Genomic DNA, 15765 nt, shown 5'->3' on the forward strand with positions numbered 1-15765 from the left:
GGTGTAGGTGAGTGCTGGGTGTGGGGTGTAGGTGGGTGCTGGGTGTGGGGTGTAGGTGGGTGCTGGGTGTGGGGTGTAGGTGAGTGCTGGGTGTGGGGTGTAGGTGAGTGCTGGGTGTGGGGTGTAGGTGGGTGCTGGGTGTGGGGTGTAGGTGAGTGCTGGGTGTGGGGTGTAGGTGGGTGCTGGGTGTGGGGTGTAGGTGGGTGCTGGGTGTGGGGTGTAGGTGGGTGCTGGGTGTGGGGTGTAGGTGAGTGCTGGGTGTGGGGTGTAGGTGAGTGCTGGGTGTGGGGTGTAGGTGAGTGCTGGGTGTGGGGTGTAGGTGAGTGCTGGGTGTGGGGTGGAGGTGGGTGCTGGGTGTGGGGTGTAGGTGGGTGCTGGGTGTGGGGTGTAGGTGGGTGCTGGGTGTGGGGTGTAGGTGGGTGCTGGGTGTGGGGTGTAGGTGGGTGCTGGGTGTGGGGTGTAGGTGGGTGCTGGGTGTGGGGTGTAGGTGGGTGCTGGGTGTGGGGTGTAGGTGGGTGCTGGGTGTGGGGTGTAGGTGGGTGCTGGGTGTGGGGTGTAGGTGGGTGCTGGGTGTGGGGTGTAGGTGAGTGCTGGGTGTGGGGTGGAGGTGGGTGCTGGGTGTGGGGTGTAGGTGGGTGCTGGGTGTGGGGTGTAGGTGGGTGCTGGGTGTGGGGTGTAGGTGAGTGCTGGGTGTGGGGTGTAGGTGAGTGCTGGGTGTGGGGTGTAGGTGGGTGCTGGGTGTGGGGTGTAGGTGGGTGTGGGGTGTAGGTGAGTGCTGGGTGTGGGGTGTAGGTGGGTGTTGGGTGTAGGTGAGTGCTGGGTGTGGGGTGTAGGTGAGTGCTGGGTGTGGGGTGGAGGTGGGTGCTGGGTGTGGGGTGTAGGTGGGTGCTGGGTGTGGGGTGTAGGTGGGTGCTGGGTGTGGGGTGGGTGCTGGGCGTGGGGTGGGTGTGGACGGGTGGGTGTGGACGGGAGGGTGCTGGGCGTGGGGTGGGTGGGGACGTCATATCACAGTGGTGGCCACGTGTGAGCGGCTGCTGCTGCTGCCTCTTAGTCAAGGCGTGGCAGCGGTCCCGGGCCTCCAGCGCTGCCCGCGTGTGTCGTGCCTGTGTGTGTCCACCCTACCCCAGCACGCCCACACTTCCGGAGCCCTCCACCCGCACGCCCACGCTCCCGGAGCCCTCCACCCGCACGCCCACGCTCCCGGAGCCCTCCACCCGCACGCCCACGCTCCTGGAGCCCTCCACCCGCACAAGGTATACCCCACCACCTAGTCTACTCCAGCTGTGAACCTAATTTTACGAGTATGTCGTGTTGGAGCCTGTCTCATGGTCAGGTAGTCTGTCTACCCCAGCGGTACACCTGTCTACCCCGGCGGTACACCTGTCTACCCCGGCGGTACACCTGTCTACCCCGGCGGTACACCTGTCTACCCCGGCGGTACACCTGTCTACCCCGGCGGTACACCTGTCTACCCCGGCGGTACACCTGTCTACCCCGGCGGTACACCTGTCTACCCCGGCGGTACACCTGTCTACCCCGGCGGTACACCTGTCTACCCCGGCGGTACACCTGTCTACCCCGGCGGTACACCTGTCTACCCCGGCGGTACACCTGTCTACCCCGGCGGTACACCTGTCTACCCCGGCGGTACACCTGTCTACCCCGGCGGTACACCTGTCTACCCCGGCGGTACACCTGTCTACCCCGGCGGTACACCTGTCTACCCCGGCGGTACACCTGTCTACCCCGGCGGTACACCTGTCTACCCCGGCGGTACACCTGTCTACCCCGGCGGTACACCTGTCTACCCCGGCGGTACACCTGTCTACCCCGGCGGTACACCTGTCTACCCCGGCGGTACACCTGTCTACCCCGGCGGTACACCTGTCTACCCCGGCGGTACACCTGTCTACCCCGGCGGTACACCTGTCTACCCCGGCGGTACACCTGTCTACCCCGGCGGTACACCTGTCTACCCCGGCGGTACACCTGTCTACCCCGGCGGTACACCTGTCTACCCCGGCGGTACACCTGTCTACCCCGGCGGTCTACCATGGCTGGCACACTGTGTTGTGTTGACCATGATTGGCACTGTGTTGTGGTGACCATGGCTGGCACACTGTGTTGTGGTGACCATGATTGGCACTGTGTGTTGTGTTGACCATGGCTGGCACTGTGTTGTGTTGACCATGGCTGGCACTGTGTTGTGTTGACCATGGCTGGCACTGTGTTGTGTTGACCATGGCTGGCACACTGTGTTGTGTTGACCATGGCTGGCACTGTGTTGTGTTGACCATGGCTGGCACACTGTGTTGTGTTGACCATGGCTGGCACTGTGTTGTGTTGACCATGGCTGGCACTGTGTTGTGTTGACCATGGCTGGCACTGTGTTGTGTTGACCATGGCTGGCACACTGTGTTGTGTTGACCATGGCTGGCACACTGTGTTGTGTTGACCATGGCTGGCACACTGTGTTGTGTTGACCATGGCTGGCACACTGTGTTGTGTTGACCATGGCTGGCACACTGTGTTGTGTTGACCATGGCTGGCACACTGTGTTGTGTTGACCATGGCTGGCACTGTGTTGTATTGACCATGGCTGGCACTGTGTTGTGTTGACCATGGCTGGCACTGTGTTGTGTTGACCATGGCTGGCACTGTGTTGTGTTGACCATGGTTGGCACTGTGTTGTGTTGACCATGGTTGGCACTGTGTTGTGTTGACCATGACTGGCACTCTGTTGTGTTGACTATGGCTGGCACTGTGTTGTGTTGACCATGGCTGGCACTGTGTTGTGTTGACCATGGCTGGCACTGTGTTGTGTTGACCATGATTGGCACTGTGTGTTGTGTTGACCATGGCTGCCACTGTGTTGTGTTGACCATGGTTGTCACTGTGTTGTGTTGACCATGGCTGGCACTGTGTTGTGTTGACCATGGCTGGCACTGTGTTGTGGTGACCATGGTTGTCACTGTGTTGTGTTGACCATGGCTGGCACTGTGTTGTGTTGACCATGGCTGGCACTGTGTTGTGTTGACCATGATTGGCACTGTGTGTTGTGTTGACCATGGCTGCCACTGTGTTGTGTTGACCATGGTTGTCACTGTGTTGTGTTGACCATGGCTGGCACTGTGTTGTGTTGACCATGGCTGGCACTGTGTTGTGGTGACCATGGCTGGCACTGTGTTGTAGTGACCATGGTTGGCACTGTGTTGTGTTGACCATGATTGGCACTGTGTGTTGTGTTGACCATGGCTGGCACTGTGTTGTGTTGACCATGGCTGGCACTGTGTTGTGTTGACCATGGCTGGCACACTGTGTTGTGTTGACCATGGCTGGCACTGTGTTGTGTTGACCATGGCTGGCACTGTGTTGTGTTGACCATGATTGGCACTGTGTGTTGTGTTGACCATGGCTGGCACTGTGTTGTGTTGACCATGGCTGGCACTGTGTTGTGTTGACCATGGCTGGCACACTGTGTTGTGTTGACCATGGCTGGCACTGTGTTGTGTTGACCATGGCTGGCACTGTGTTGTGTTGACCATGGCTGGCACACTGTGTTGTGTTGACCATGGCTGGCACTGTGTTGTGTTGACCATGGCTGGCACACTGTTGTGTTGACCATGGCTGGCACACTTGTGTTGTGTTGACCATGGCTGGCACACTGTGTTGTGTTGACCATGGCTGGCACTGTGTTGTGTTGACCATGGCTGGCACTGTGTTGTGTTGACCATGGCTGGCACTGTGTTGTGTTGACCATGGCTGGCACTGTGTTGTGTTGACCATGGTTGGCACTGTGTTGTGTTGACCATGGTTGGCACTGTGTTGTGTTGACCATGGTTGGCACTGTGTTGACCATGGTTGGCACTGTGTTGTGTTGACCATGGTTGGCACTGTGTTGTGTTGACCATGGTTGGCACTGTTGTTGACCATGGTTGGCACTGTGGTGACCATGGCTGGCACTGTGTTGTGTTGACCATGGCTGGCACTGTGTTGTGTTGACCATGGTTGGCACTGTGTTGTGTTGACCATGGCTGGCACTGTGTTGTGGTGAACATGGTTGGCACTGTGTTGTGTTGACCATGGCTGGCACTGGGTTGTGTTGACCATGGCTGGCACTGTGTTGTGTTGACCATGGTTGGCACTGTGTTGTGTTGACCATGGCTGGCACTGTGTTGTGGTGAACATGGTTGGCACTGTGTTGTAGTGACCATGGTTGGCATTGTGTTGTGTTGACCATGGTTGGCACTGTGTTGTGTTGACCATGGTTGGCACTGTGTTGTAGTGACCATGGTTGGCATTTTGTTGTGTTGACCATGGTTGGCACTGTGTTGTGTTGACCATGGTTGGCACTGTTGTGTTGACCATGGCTGGCACTGTGTTGTGACCATGGTTGGCACTGTGTTGTGGTGACCACGATTGGCACTGTGTTGTGTTGACCATGGCTGGCACTGTGTTGACCATGGCTGGCACTGTGTTGTGTTGACCATGGCTGGCACACTGTGTTGTGGTGACCATGGCTGGCACTGTGTGTTGTTGACCATGGCTGGCACTGTGTTGTGGTGACCATGGCTGACACTGTGTTGTGTTGACCATGACTGTCACTGTGTTGATGACCATGGCTGGCACTGTTGTGTTGACCATGACTGGATGACTGGCACTGTGTTGTTAACCATGGCTGGCACTGTTATGGTGCCCATGGCTGGCACTGTGTTGTGGTGACCATGGCTGGCACTGTTGTGTTGACCATGGCTGGCACTGTTGTGTTGACCATGGCTGGCACTGTTGTGTTGACAATGGTTGGCACTGTTGTGTTGACCATGGCTGGCACTGTTGTGGTGACCATGGCTGGCACTGTGTTGTGGTGACCATGGCTGGCACTGTTGTGGTGACCATGGCTGGCACTGTGTTGTGGTGACCATGGCTGGCACTGTGTTGTGGTGACCATGGCTGGCACTGTTGTGTTGACCATGGCTGGCACTGTGTTGTGTTGAGCATGGCTGGCACTGTGTTGTGTTGAGCATGGCTGGCACTGTGTTGTGGTGACCATGGCTGGCACTGTGTTGTGGTGACCATGGCTGGCACTGTGTTGTGGTGACCATGGCTGGCACTGTGTTGTGGTGACCATGGCTGGCACTGTGTTGTGTTGAGCATGGCTGGCACTGTGTTGTGTTGACCATGACTGGCACTGTGTTGTGTTGACCATGGCTGGCACTGTGTTGTGGTGACCATGGCTGGCACTGTGTTGTGGTGACCATGGCTGGCACTGTGTTGTGGTGACCATGGCTGGCACTGTGTTGTGTTGACCATGGCTGGCACTGTGTTGTGGTGACCATGGCAGGCACTGTGTGTTGTTGACTATGGCAGGCACTGTGTGTTGTTGACCATGGTTGGCACTGTGTTGTGGTGACCATGGCTGGCACTGTGTTGTGGTGACCATGGCTGGCACTGTGTTGTGTTGACCATGGCTGGCACTGTGTTGTGTTGAGCATGGCTGGCACTGTGTTGTGGTGACCATGGCTGGCACTGTGTTGTGGTGACCATGGCTGGCACTGTGTTGTGTTGACCATGGCTGGCACTGTGTTGTGTTGACCATGACTGGCACTGTGTTGTGTTGACCATGACTGACACTGTGTTGTGTTGACCATGGCTGGCACTGTGTTGTGTTGACCATGGTTGGCACTGTTGTTGACCATGGCTGGCACTGTTGACCATGGCTGGCACTGTTGTTGACCATGGCTGGCACTTGTTGACCATGGCTGGCACTGTTGTTGACCATGGCTGGCACTTGTTGACCATGGCTGGCACTGTGTTGTGTTGGCCATGGCTGGCACTGTGTTGTGTTGACCATGGCTGGCACTGTGTTGTGTTGACCATGGCTGGCACTGTGTTGTGGTGACCATGGCTGGCACTGTGTTGTGTTGACCATGGCTGGCACTGTGTTGTGTTGACCATGGCTGGCACTGTGTGTTGTGTTGACCATGGCTGGCACTGTTGTTGACCATGGCTGGCACTGTTGTTGACCATGGCTGGCACTGTGTTGTGTTGACCATGGCTGGCACTGTGTTGTGTTGACCATGGTTGGCACTGTGTTGTGTTGACCATGGCTGGCACTGTGTTGTGTTGACCATGGCTGGCACACTGTTGTGTTGACCATGACTGGCACTGTGTTGTTGACCATGGCTGGCACTGTGTTGACCATGGCTGGCACTGTGTTGTGTTGACCATGGTTGGCACTGTGTTGTGTTGACCATGGTTGGCACTGTGTTGTGTTGACCATGGCTGGCACTGTGTTGTGTTGACCATGACTGGCACTGTGTTGTTGACCATGGCTGGCACTGTGTTGTGTTGACCATGGCTGGCACTGTGTTGTGTTGACCATGGCTGGCACTGTTGTTGACCATGGCTGGCACTGTGTTGTGTTGACCATGACTGGCACTGTGTTGTTGACCATGGCTGGCACTGTTGTGTTGACCATGGCTGGCACTGTTGTTGACCATGGCTGGCACTGTGTTGTTGATCATTGCTGGCACTGTGTTGTGTTGGCCATGGCTGGCACTGTGTTGTAGTGACCATGGTTGGCACTGTGTTGTAGTGACCATGGTTGGCACTGTTGTGTTGACCATGGCTGGCACTGTTGTTGACCATGGCATGCACTGTTGTTGACCATGGCTGGCACTGTTGTGTTGACCATGGCTGGCACTGTGTTGTTGACCATGGCTGGCACTGTGTTGTTGACCATGGCTGGCACTGTGTTGTGTTGACCATGGCTGGCACTGTGTGTTGTGTTGACCATGGCTGGCACTGTGTTGTGTTGCCCATGATTGGCACTGTGTTGTGTTGACCATGGCTGGCACTGTGTTGTGTTGACCATGGCTGGCACTGTGTTGTTGACCATGGCTGGCACTGTGCTGTGTTGACCATGGCTGGCACTGTGTTGTGTTGACCATGGCTGGCACTGTTGTTGACCATGGCTGGCACTGTGTTGTGTTGACCATGGCTGGCACTGTGTTGTGTTGACCATGGCTGGCACTGTGTTGTGTTGACCATGGCTGGCACTGTTGTTGACCTTGGCTGGCACTGTGTTGTGTTGACCATGGCTAGCACTGTGTTGTGTTGACCATGGCTGGCACTGTGTTGTGTTGACCATGGCTGGCACTGTGTTGTGTTGACCATGGTTGGCACTGCGTGAGAGCCATGGCTGGCACTGCCCGAGTGAGAGCCATGGCTGGCACTGCCTGAGTGAGAGCCATGGCTGGCACTGCCCGAGTGAGAGCCATGGCTGGCACTGCCCGAGTGAGAGCCATGGCTGGCACTGCCCGAGTGAGAGCCATGGCTGGCACTGCCCGAGTGAGAGCCATGGCTGGCACTGCCCGAGTGAGAGCCATGGCTGGCACTGCCCGAGTGAGAGCCATGGCTGGCACTGCCCGAGTGAGAGCCATGGCTGGCACTGCCCGAGTGAGAGCCATGGCTGGCACTGCCCGAGTGAGAGCCATGGCTGGCACTGCCCGAGTGAGAGCCATGGCTGGCACTGCCCGAGTGAGAGCCATGGCTGGCACTGCCCGAGTGAGAGCCATGGCTGGCACTGCCCGAGTGAGAGCCATGGCTGGCACTGCCCGAGTGAGAGCCATTGCTGGCACTGCCAGAGAGAGAGAGAGAGCCATGGCTGGCACTCCCCGAGAGCCATGGCTGGCACTGCCCGAGTGAGAGCCATGGCTGGCACTGCCCGAGTGAGAGCCTTGGCTGGCACTGCCTGAGAGCCATAGCTGGCACTGCCTGAGTGAGAGCCATGGCTGGCACTGCCCGAGTGAGAGCCATGGCTGGCACTGCCCGAGTGAGAGCCATGGCTGGCACTGCCCGAGTGAGAGCCATGGCTGGCACTGCCCGAGTGAGAGCCATGGCTGGCACTGCCCGAGTGAGAGCCATGGCTGGCACTGCCCGTGTGAGAGCCATGGCTGGCACTGCCCGAGTGAGAGCCATGGCTGGCACTGCCCGAGTGAGAGCCATGGCTGGCACTGCCCGAGTGAGAGCCATGGCTGGCACTTCCCGAGTGAGAGCCATGGCTGGCACTGCCCGAGTGAGAGCCATGGCTGGCACTGCCCGAGTGAGAGCCATGGCTGGCACTGCCCGAGTGAGAGCCATGGCTGGCACTGCCCGAGTGAGAGCCATGGCTGGCACTGCCCGAGTGAGAGCCATGGCTGGCACTGTCGGAAAATCCGACACCATTTTATATCATACAGATAATAGCTGTGTTGTATAAACAAGTTACCCATAGAAAACGTAACTTGTAGTGGAATTACCGTCTATGGAAAACGGGATATCATCACCACATACTATTATAATTCACCAGCTATTTTGCTGGGAATTGTTCTTAAATACATTAGTCTTTGGACTTTACCATCATAAAACATCTTATATAAATTAACTTAATTATCAATATTAAAGTAGAGTAAATGTGATCCTTCTATCACGTTCTGAAATCTGGACAAAGTAGGCCAGGCGTCAGAGTGGGGAAGGAGGGCAGCCATTGTTGTGTCACCTCCGAGACGTGTGGAGCAAATTCGGCTCCTATCATTCTGGACAATGTCGGCCAGTAACGTCAATAGTATGGAGTGTTAAACAGCCATTGTGTATACGAGACCAGAGGCACACGGGAGCAAATACGGCTCCTGTTAACTTTACTTGGACGTAGTGTTATGGAAACCAAAGGTACCATCTCCAACACGATGTCTACAATTCAAGTTAAGTGTCTATCCGAAACCCGTTTATCATTCATTTATGGCCATTAATGTCAGGATATAGGGTGACCCGGTTAGATCGCGAAATCGCCTCAAACTAAAGGTAATTAAGCCAGGTCTTCATGTTCCATGTACTGTATAGTGTTTTCTCTGATATACTTGTCATATATAGGATTCTGGCTTCACAGCTAGCGCACTTTTGACAGGTCAAGACGAGGAAGCAAGATTTGTGACCAGTTACTGGGTGATATGGAAGCTACCTCAAAGAGGATAATTTGGTGTCTACACTCTAGTTATACCTGGTGGACTAACCTGCTGTACTATAAGAGAAGGAACCTCATCAATGTATGTAGCTATTACTGTAGTTTGATTGGCTGCATATATATTAATTTAATAACCCCCCCTAATGTGTAGAGGATCGATTTGTGAGATTAAGAGATTATTGCAGAAATACAGTCCACTTATCATTATACAAATTGCTATCGAAGTATATAAATTAACGTAAATATAAATTCATATAAATTAAATAAATATAAATCTCACAGGTCGGTTCCCACAGGCACTGCCCGAGTGAGAGCCATGGCTGGCACTGCCCGAGTGAGAGCCATGGCTGGCACTGCCCGAGTGAGAGCCATGGCTGGCACTGCCCGAGTGAGAGCCATGGCTGGCACTTCCCGAGTGAGAGCCATGGCTGGCACTGCCCGAGTGAGAGCCATGGCTGGCACTGCCCGAGTGAGAGCCATGGCTGGCACTGCCCGAGTGAGAGCCATGGCTGGCACTGCCCGAGTGAGAGCCATGGCTGGCACTGCCCGAGTGAGAGCCATGGCTGGCACTGCCCGAGTGAGAGCCATGGCTGGCACTGCCCGAGTGAGAGCCATGGCTGGCACTGCCCGAGTGAGAGCCATGGCTGGCACTGCCCGAGTGAGAGCCATGGCTGGCACTGCCCGAGTGAGAGCCATGGCTGGCACTGCCCGAGTGAGAGCCATGGCTGGCACTGCCCGAGTGAGAGCCATGGCTGGCACTGCCCGAGTGAGAGCCATGGCTGGCACTGCCCGAGTGAGAGCCATGGCTGGCACTGCCCGAGTGAGAGCCATGGCTGGCACTGCCCGAGTGAGAGCCATGGCTGGCACTGCCCGAGTGAGAGCCATGGCTGGCACTGCCCGAGTGAGAGCCATGGCTGGCACTGCCCGAGTGAGAGCCATGGCTGGCACTGCCCGAGTGAGAGCCATGGCTGGCACTGCCCGAGTGAGAGCCATGGCTGGCACTGCCCGAGTGAGAGCCATGGCTGGCACTGCCCGAGTGAGAGCCATGGCTGGCACTGCCCGAGTGAGAGCCATGGCTGGCACTGCCCGAGTGAGAGCCATGGCTGGCACTGCCCGAGTGAGAGCCATGGCTGGCACTGCCCGAGTGAGAGCCATGGCTGGCACTGCCCGAGTGAGAGCCATGGCTGGCACTGCCCGAGTGAGAGCCATGGCTGGCACTGCCCGAGTGAGAGCCATGGCTGGCACTGCCCGAGTGAGAGCCATGGCTGGCACTGCCCGAGTGAGAGCCATGGCTGGCACTGCCCGAGTGAGAGCCATGGCTGGCACTGCCCGAGTGAGAGCCATGGCTGGCACTGCCCGAGTGAGAGCCATGGCTGGCACTGCCCGAGTGAGAGCCATGGCTGGCACTGCCCGAGTGAGAGCCATGGCTGGCACTGCCCGAGTGAGAGCCATGGCTGGCACTGCCCGAGTGAGAGCCATGGCTGGCACTGCCCGAGTGAGAGCCATGGCTGGCACTGCCCGAGTGAGAGCCATGGCTGGCACTGCCCGAGTGAGAGCCATGGCTGGCACTGCCCGAGTGAGAGCCATGGCTGGCACTGCCCGAGTGAGAGCCATGGCTGGCACTGCCCGAGTGAGAGCCATGGCTGGCACTGCCCGAGTGAGAGCCATGGCTGGCACTGCCCGAGTGAGAGCCATGGCTGGCACTGCCCGAGTGAGGGCCATGGCTGGCACTGCCCGAGTGAGAGCCATGGCTGGCACTGCCCGAGTGAGAGCCATGGCTGGCACTGCCCGAGTGAGAGCCATGGCTGGCACTGCCCGAGTGAGAGCCATGGCTGGCACTGCCCGAGTGAGAGCCATGGCTGGCACTGCCCGAGTGAGAGCCATGGCTGGCACTGCCCGAGTGAGAGCCATGGCTGGCACTGCCCGAGTGAGAGAGCCATGGCTGGCACTGCCCGAGTGAGAGCCATGGCTGGCACTGCCAGAGAGAGAGCCATGGCTGGCACTGCCAGAGAGCCATGGCTGGCACTGCCAGAGAGCCATGGCTGGCACTGCCCGAGTGAGAGCCATGGCTGGCACTGCCCGAGTGAGAGCCATGGCTGGCACTTCCCGAGTGAGAGCCATGGCTGGCACTGCCCGAGTGAGAGCCATGGCTGGCACTGCCCGAGAGCCATGGCTGGCACTGCCCGAGAGCCATGGCTGGCACTGCCCGAGAGCCATGGCTGGCACTGCCCGAGAGCCATGGCTGGCACTGCCCGAGAGCCATGGCTGGCACTGCCCGAGTGAGAGCCATGGCTGGCACTGCCCGAGTGAGAGCCATGGCTGGCACTGCCCGAGTGAGAGCCATGGCTGGCACTGCCCGAGTGAGAGCCATGGCTGGCACTGCCCGAGTGAGAGCCATGGCCGGCACTGCCCGAGTGAGAGCCATGGCCGGCACTGCCCGAGTGAGAGCCATGGCCGGCACTGCCCGAGTGAGAGCCATGGCTGGCACTGCCCGAGTGAGAGCCATGGCTGGCACTGCCCGAGTGAGAGCCATGGCTGGCTCTGCCCGAGTGAGAGCCATGGCTGGCACTGCCCGAGTGAGAGCCATGGCTGGCACTGCCCGAGTGAGAGCCATGGCTGGCACTGCCCGAGTGAGAGCCATGGCTGGCACTGCGTATGACTACCACTTCCGGCAATTAAGCCAAGGAAGAAAGTGATGAGGGAAGGAATGCATAGAGAGTTATGATGAGCACGGTTGATAAGCTGTCTCTTGTGGGGGCCGGGTGGTGGGTGTGGTGGGGGTGGGGGTGGGGTGGGGGTGTGGTGCTGGGGGTGTGGTGGTGTGGGTGTGGTGCTGGGGGTGTCTGTGTGGTGGTGCTGGGGGTGTGGGTGTGATGCTGAGGGTGTGGGTGTGGTGGTGCTGGGGGTGTGGGTGTGGTGGTGCTGCGGGTGTGGGTGTGATGCTGAGGGTGTGGGTGTGGTGGTGCTGGGGGTGTGGGTGTGGTGGTGCTGCGGGTGTGGGTGTGATGCTGAGGGTGTGGGTGTGGTGGTGCTGGGGGTGTGGGTGTGGTGCTGAGGGTGTGGGTGGGGTGGCGGGGGTGTGAGTGGGGTGGTGGGGGTGTGGGTGTGGTGCTGGGGATGTGGGTGGGGTGTTGGGGGTGTGGGTGGGGTGTTGGGGGTGTGGGTGGGGTGCCGGGTGTACTCACGTAGTTGTGCTTGCGGGGGCTGAGCTTTGGCTCTTTAGTCCCGCCTCTCAACTGTCAATCAACTGGTGTACAAGTTCCTGAGCCTACTGGGCTCTATCATATCTACATTTGAAACTGTGTATGGAGTCAGCCTCCACCACATCACTGCCTAATGCATTCCATTTGTTAACTACTCTGACACTGAAAAATGCTTTGTCTCTGTGGCTCATCTGGGTACTAAGTTTCCACCTGTGTCCCCTTGTTCGTGTCCCACCCGTGCAAAAGAGTTTTTTTTTTTGTCCACCCTGTCAATTCCCTGAGTATTTTGTAGGTGGTTAGCATGTCTCCCCTTACTCCTCTGTTTTCCAGGGACGTGAGGTTCAGCTCCCTTAGCCTTTCCTCGTAGCTCTCATCTCTCAGTTCCGGGACTAGTCTGGTGGCATACCTCTGTATCTTTTTCTAACTTTGTCTTGCGTTTAACTAGTTATGGACTCCAGGCCTGGTCTGACATAGATGGTATACAAGGTCATGAACGATTCCTTACACAGGTTTCTAAAGCCAGTTCTTATGTTGGCCAATCTAGCATATTCCCCTGATGATATTCTTTTGATGTTGTCTTCTGTGGACAGGGTGTGAGTTATATCAACCCCGAGATCTTTCTCTCTCTATTTGACTCTTGAAGGATTTCACCTCCCAGATGGTACCTTGTGTTCAGCTCCCTTCGCCTAATTTCATTACTTTACACTTTCCCGAGTTAAAGTTTAGTAGCCATTTTCTAGACCATTCCACCAGTTTGCCCAGGTCGTCCTGTAGTCTCTCTCTATCTTCGTCTGTCATGATTCTTCTCATAATTTTTGCGTCATCAGCAAACATTGAGAGGAATGAGTCTATACCCTCTGGAAGATCGTTTACATATATTAGAAACAGGATGGGTCAAAGTATAGAGCCTTGTGGGACTCCGCTGATGACATCTTTTACTCATCATCTTCCAGACACTTCTGAGTGACATAGTCCATCATATCCTGTACAGTATTTTCTCCGAGTTCTGTTTCCCATGGTATTCCCATTAGGAAGTTCCTCATCTCGTCATATTTTTCTCTTTGGTAATTTAGTCTTTTCCCTTCCAATCCCATCCTTGGATAGGTTATCCCTACCTCCACCAGATACTCAAATGTCAGTACACTGTGGTCACTCGTTCCCATGGAGGTTCAAATTTGACTTCCCTCTTTCTGACTCATTCAAGTTGAATATCAGGTCAAGTCTAGCTGGTTCGTCATTGCCTCTCATTCCTGTGGGTCCTTTGACATGTTGGCTCAGAAAGTTCCTTGTCACTTCCACGAGTTTAGCTCTCCATGTGGGTCCCCATTCTATATTTCCGTGGTTGAAATCGCCCATGATTAAGAGTCTGGATCCATTCCTGCAGGCAACTGAAACTGGTCTCTCTCTTATATTATTTGGTTGCCATGTTGTTCCTATCGAACTCCTGTCTGGGTCTTCTGTCATTTAGTAGAGGGGTGTAAATGATTGCTATTATCATCTTAGGTCCACCCATTGTCATAGTTCATGTTATGTAATCTCTGAATCCTTCACAGAGATCCCGGAATTTCCATCTCTTCGAAACTCCAGTCCTTCCTTGAGCAGGGCCAGTTCTCATCCTCCTCTCCCTTCCCTCTCTCCTTACTATATAGTAGTCATTTGGAAACATAGCATTTGTTATGACCCTTGATTGTTTGAGTACATTACCTTGAAGTTCACTTTGTGTGTATTCACCTAGTTGTATTCACCTAGTTGTGTTGTGTTTGCGGGGGTTGAGCTTTGCTCTTTCGGCCCGCCTCTCAACTGTCAATCAACTGTTTACTAACCTTTTTTTCCCACACCACACACACACACACACCCTAGAAAGCAGCCCATGACAGCTGACTAACTCCCAGGTACATATTTACTGCTAGGTAACAGGGGGGCATTCAGGGTGAAAGAAACTTTGCCCATTTGTTTCTGCCTGGTGCGGGAATCGAACCCGCGCCACAGAATTTCGAGTCCTGTGCGCTATCCACCAGGCTACCAGGCCCCCTTGGTGTGAGTGGTGGAGTGCTGGGTGTGGGTATTGGGGTGTTGGGTTTGTGGGTGTGGATGGTGGGTTGCTTTGTGTGGGTGGTGGGGCTCTGGGTGTCTACTCACCTAGTTGTGCTTGCAAGGGTTGAGCTCTGGCTCTTTGGGCCCGCGTCTCAAATATCAACCAACTGATTTTGTTTTGTTTACTCACACACACACACACACACACACACACACACACACACACACACACACACACACACACACACACACAATTGTGTTTATGTGTGAGGATTCAATTAATCCTCACAGGATTAATTGAATTCTACGACCAGGCAACAAAAATCAGGCAAGAAAGAGAGGGGTGGGAAACACCCCTCTGAAAAGAGGAGAGGGAAACACACTGCCCATGTGTTCCCGCCGGCGGCCGGGATCGAACCCGGACCCTAGGATTACGAGTCCCAAGCGCTGTCTATTTAGCCACAGCCCCCTCCCATGGCCGCCTGTGTGTGTGGGGGGCGGGGGGTAGTATGTGGGGGGTGCTAGGTGTGTTGGGGGCAGAGGTGAAGGGGTCGGGGAGGGGGGGGGCATATTTGGTGCTATTAGGGAGTGGTATAATTTTACACTTAGGATCACTTGCCTCCTGTAACCTTTCTCCTCGTGCTGTTCCCTGCTGCCGTGCCCCCCCCCCCCCTCCCCTCCCTCGCTGTTGTGGAGTGAGATTTTTCATAATTTGAAATAAATTCTAATACATCCATTAACTTTTAACTGAATGTGTAGATGGGCCTCCTGAGGAAGGGACTGCTTACCTAACACGTTCAGTGTAGTAAGCAACTCAGTGACCCTCTAGAGACCATAGAAACATTATGAAGACGCCAGCAAACGCCGAGACCTCAAAAGTTTGAAATTTCTTACACTAGTTCGTCGACCTCCATCATTGAGTGACAGGCAATCTTACAGGCAGGTCACGGGGTCTCTCAACAATATTTAGTTTTGTTGTGTCTATGAAGTCATCTCGAGGCTCAAGAAGCAGTCTTAGATTAATAACAATAACTTCAGGTAGCGTGGCAGAACATAAGTAAGTCACCAATACTGTGGGGGTGTAACAAAAGACAGCGTTCAACTTAACAACAGTTTATTCAACAAGTACTCACTGCTACAACAAGAATAATATCAGTGACGTTACTCGAGTCCTCCTTGTGACGCCTTTACGACAGCTAGACACCAGCCCGAGTATAATCACAGGATCCTGCCATCGCGTTGGCCGGAATATGAACTAACTTGAACAGTACTGAGTGCTCACAGCGGATGCAATCAAGCAATAAGATACAATAAGATAAGTCCGTAATCACAAATTGCAACAACAAGATGGTTAGGAAACAAGTCTCCAGTAAACTCGTATAAGTTGCTTTACGCTCTCTGCAGCCCTTCCTGCATACCTGGACAATTACCTGTCCATAGCAGTTGCACAGCAATCAAACTAGTAGCCTTCAGTGATGCAACAGTGACTAGGGGGCTCCTGGCAACTCCAGTAACCCTCCTTATTAA

At 55.5% G+C, this 15765-nt stretch overlaps 3 protein-coding genes across 10 annotated transcripts in view; 2 read left to right on the plus strand and 1 right to left on the minus strand.

Moving 5' to 3' along the window:
* LOC123757685 (ceramide synthase 6) overlaps window positions 1-15765 on the plus strand; it is a 103056-nt gene that overhangs the window by 69141 nt on the left and 18150 nt on the right. The window contains exon 1 of one of the 3 annotated variants that reach the window (XM_045741536.2): window positions 954-1253. The exons of the other annotated variants lie outside the window; for them this stretch is intronic. The gene's annotated coding sequence lies outside the window, so the exon portion shown is untranslated. Of the gene's footprint in view, window positions 1-953; window positions 1254-15765 lie in introns of those variants that run through there. 3 annotated transcript variants of the gene reach the window in all.
* The window catches only part of LOC123757638 (bifunctional peptidase and arginyl-hydroxylase JMJD5), a 296441-nt gene that overhangs the window by 68526 nt on the left and 212150 nt on the right, over window positions 1-15765 (plus strand). The gene's annotated exons all lie outside the window — the stretch shown is intronic.
* Window positions 1119-11642, minus strand: LOC138367433 (uncharacterized). The gene is made up of 3 exons (XM_069329086.1): window positions 11051-11642; window positions 7070-8204; window positions 1119-1281 (listed from the first exon to the last, which is right to left on the minus strand). Exons 1-3 carry the CDS (start codon window positions 11640-11642, stop codon window positions 1119-1121), a joined length of 1890 nt encoding a protein of 629 aa, XP_069185187.1.

The sequence above is a fragment of the Procambarus clarkii genome, chromosome 22, assembly GCF_040958095.1.
Source record: "Procambarus clarkii isolate CNS0578487 chromosome 22, FALCON_Pclarkii_2.0, whole genome shotgun sequence".
NCBI classification, from domain to species: Eukaryota; Metazoa; Arthropoda; class Malacostraca; order Decapoda; family Cambaridae; genus Procambarus; species Procambarus clarkii.

Excerpts from the sequence above, each read along its gene's own strand:
- LOC138367433 (XM_069329086.1), bottom strand. The coding sequence starts at position 11,642 with ATGGCTCTCACTCGGGCAGTGCCAGCCATGGCTCTCACTCGGGCAGTG. Across the intron at positions 8,205-11,050 it reads CCATGGCTCTCACTCGGGCA|TGCCAGCCATGGCTCTCACT; the intron begins GTGCCAGCCATG and ends ATTTTCCGACAG. Across the intron at positions 1,282-7,069 it reads ACAACACAGTGCCAGCCAAG|CTGGAGTAGACTAGGTGGTG; the intron begins GTCAACAACAGT and ends TTAGGTTCACAG.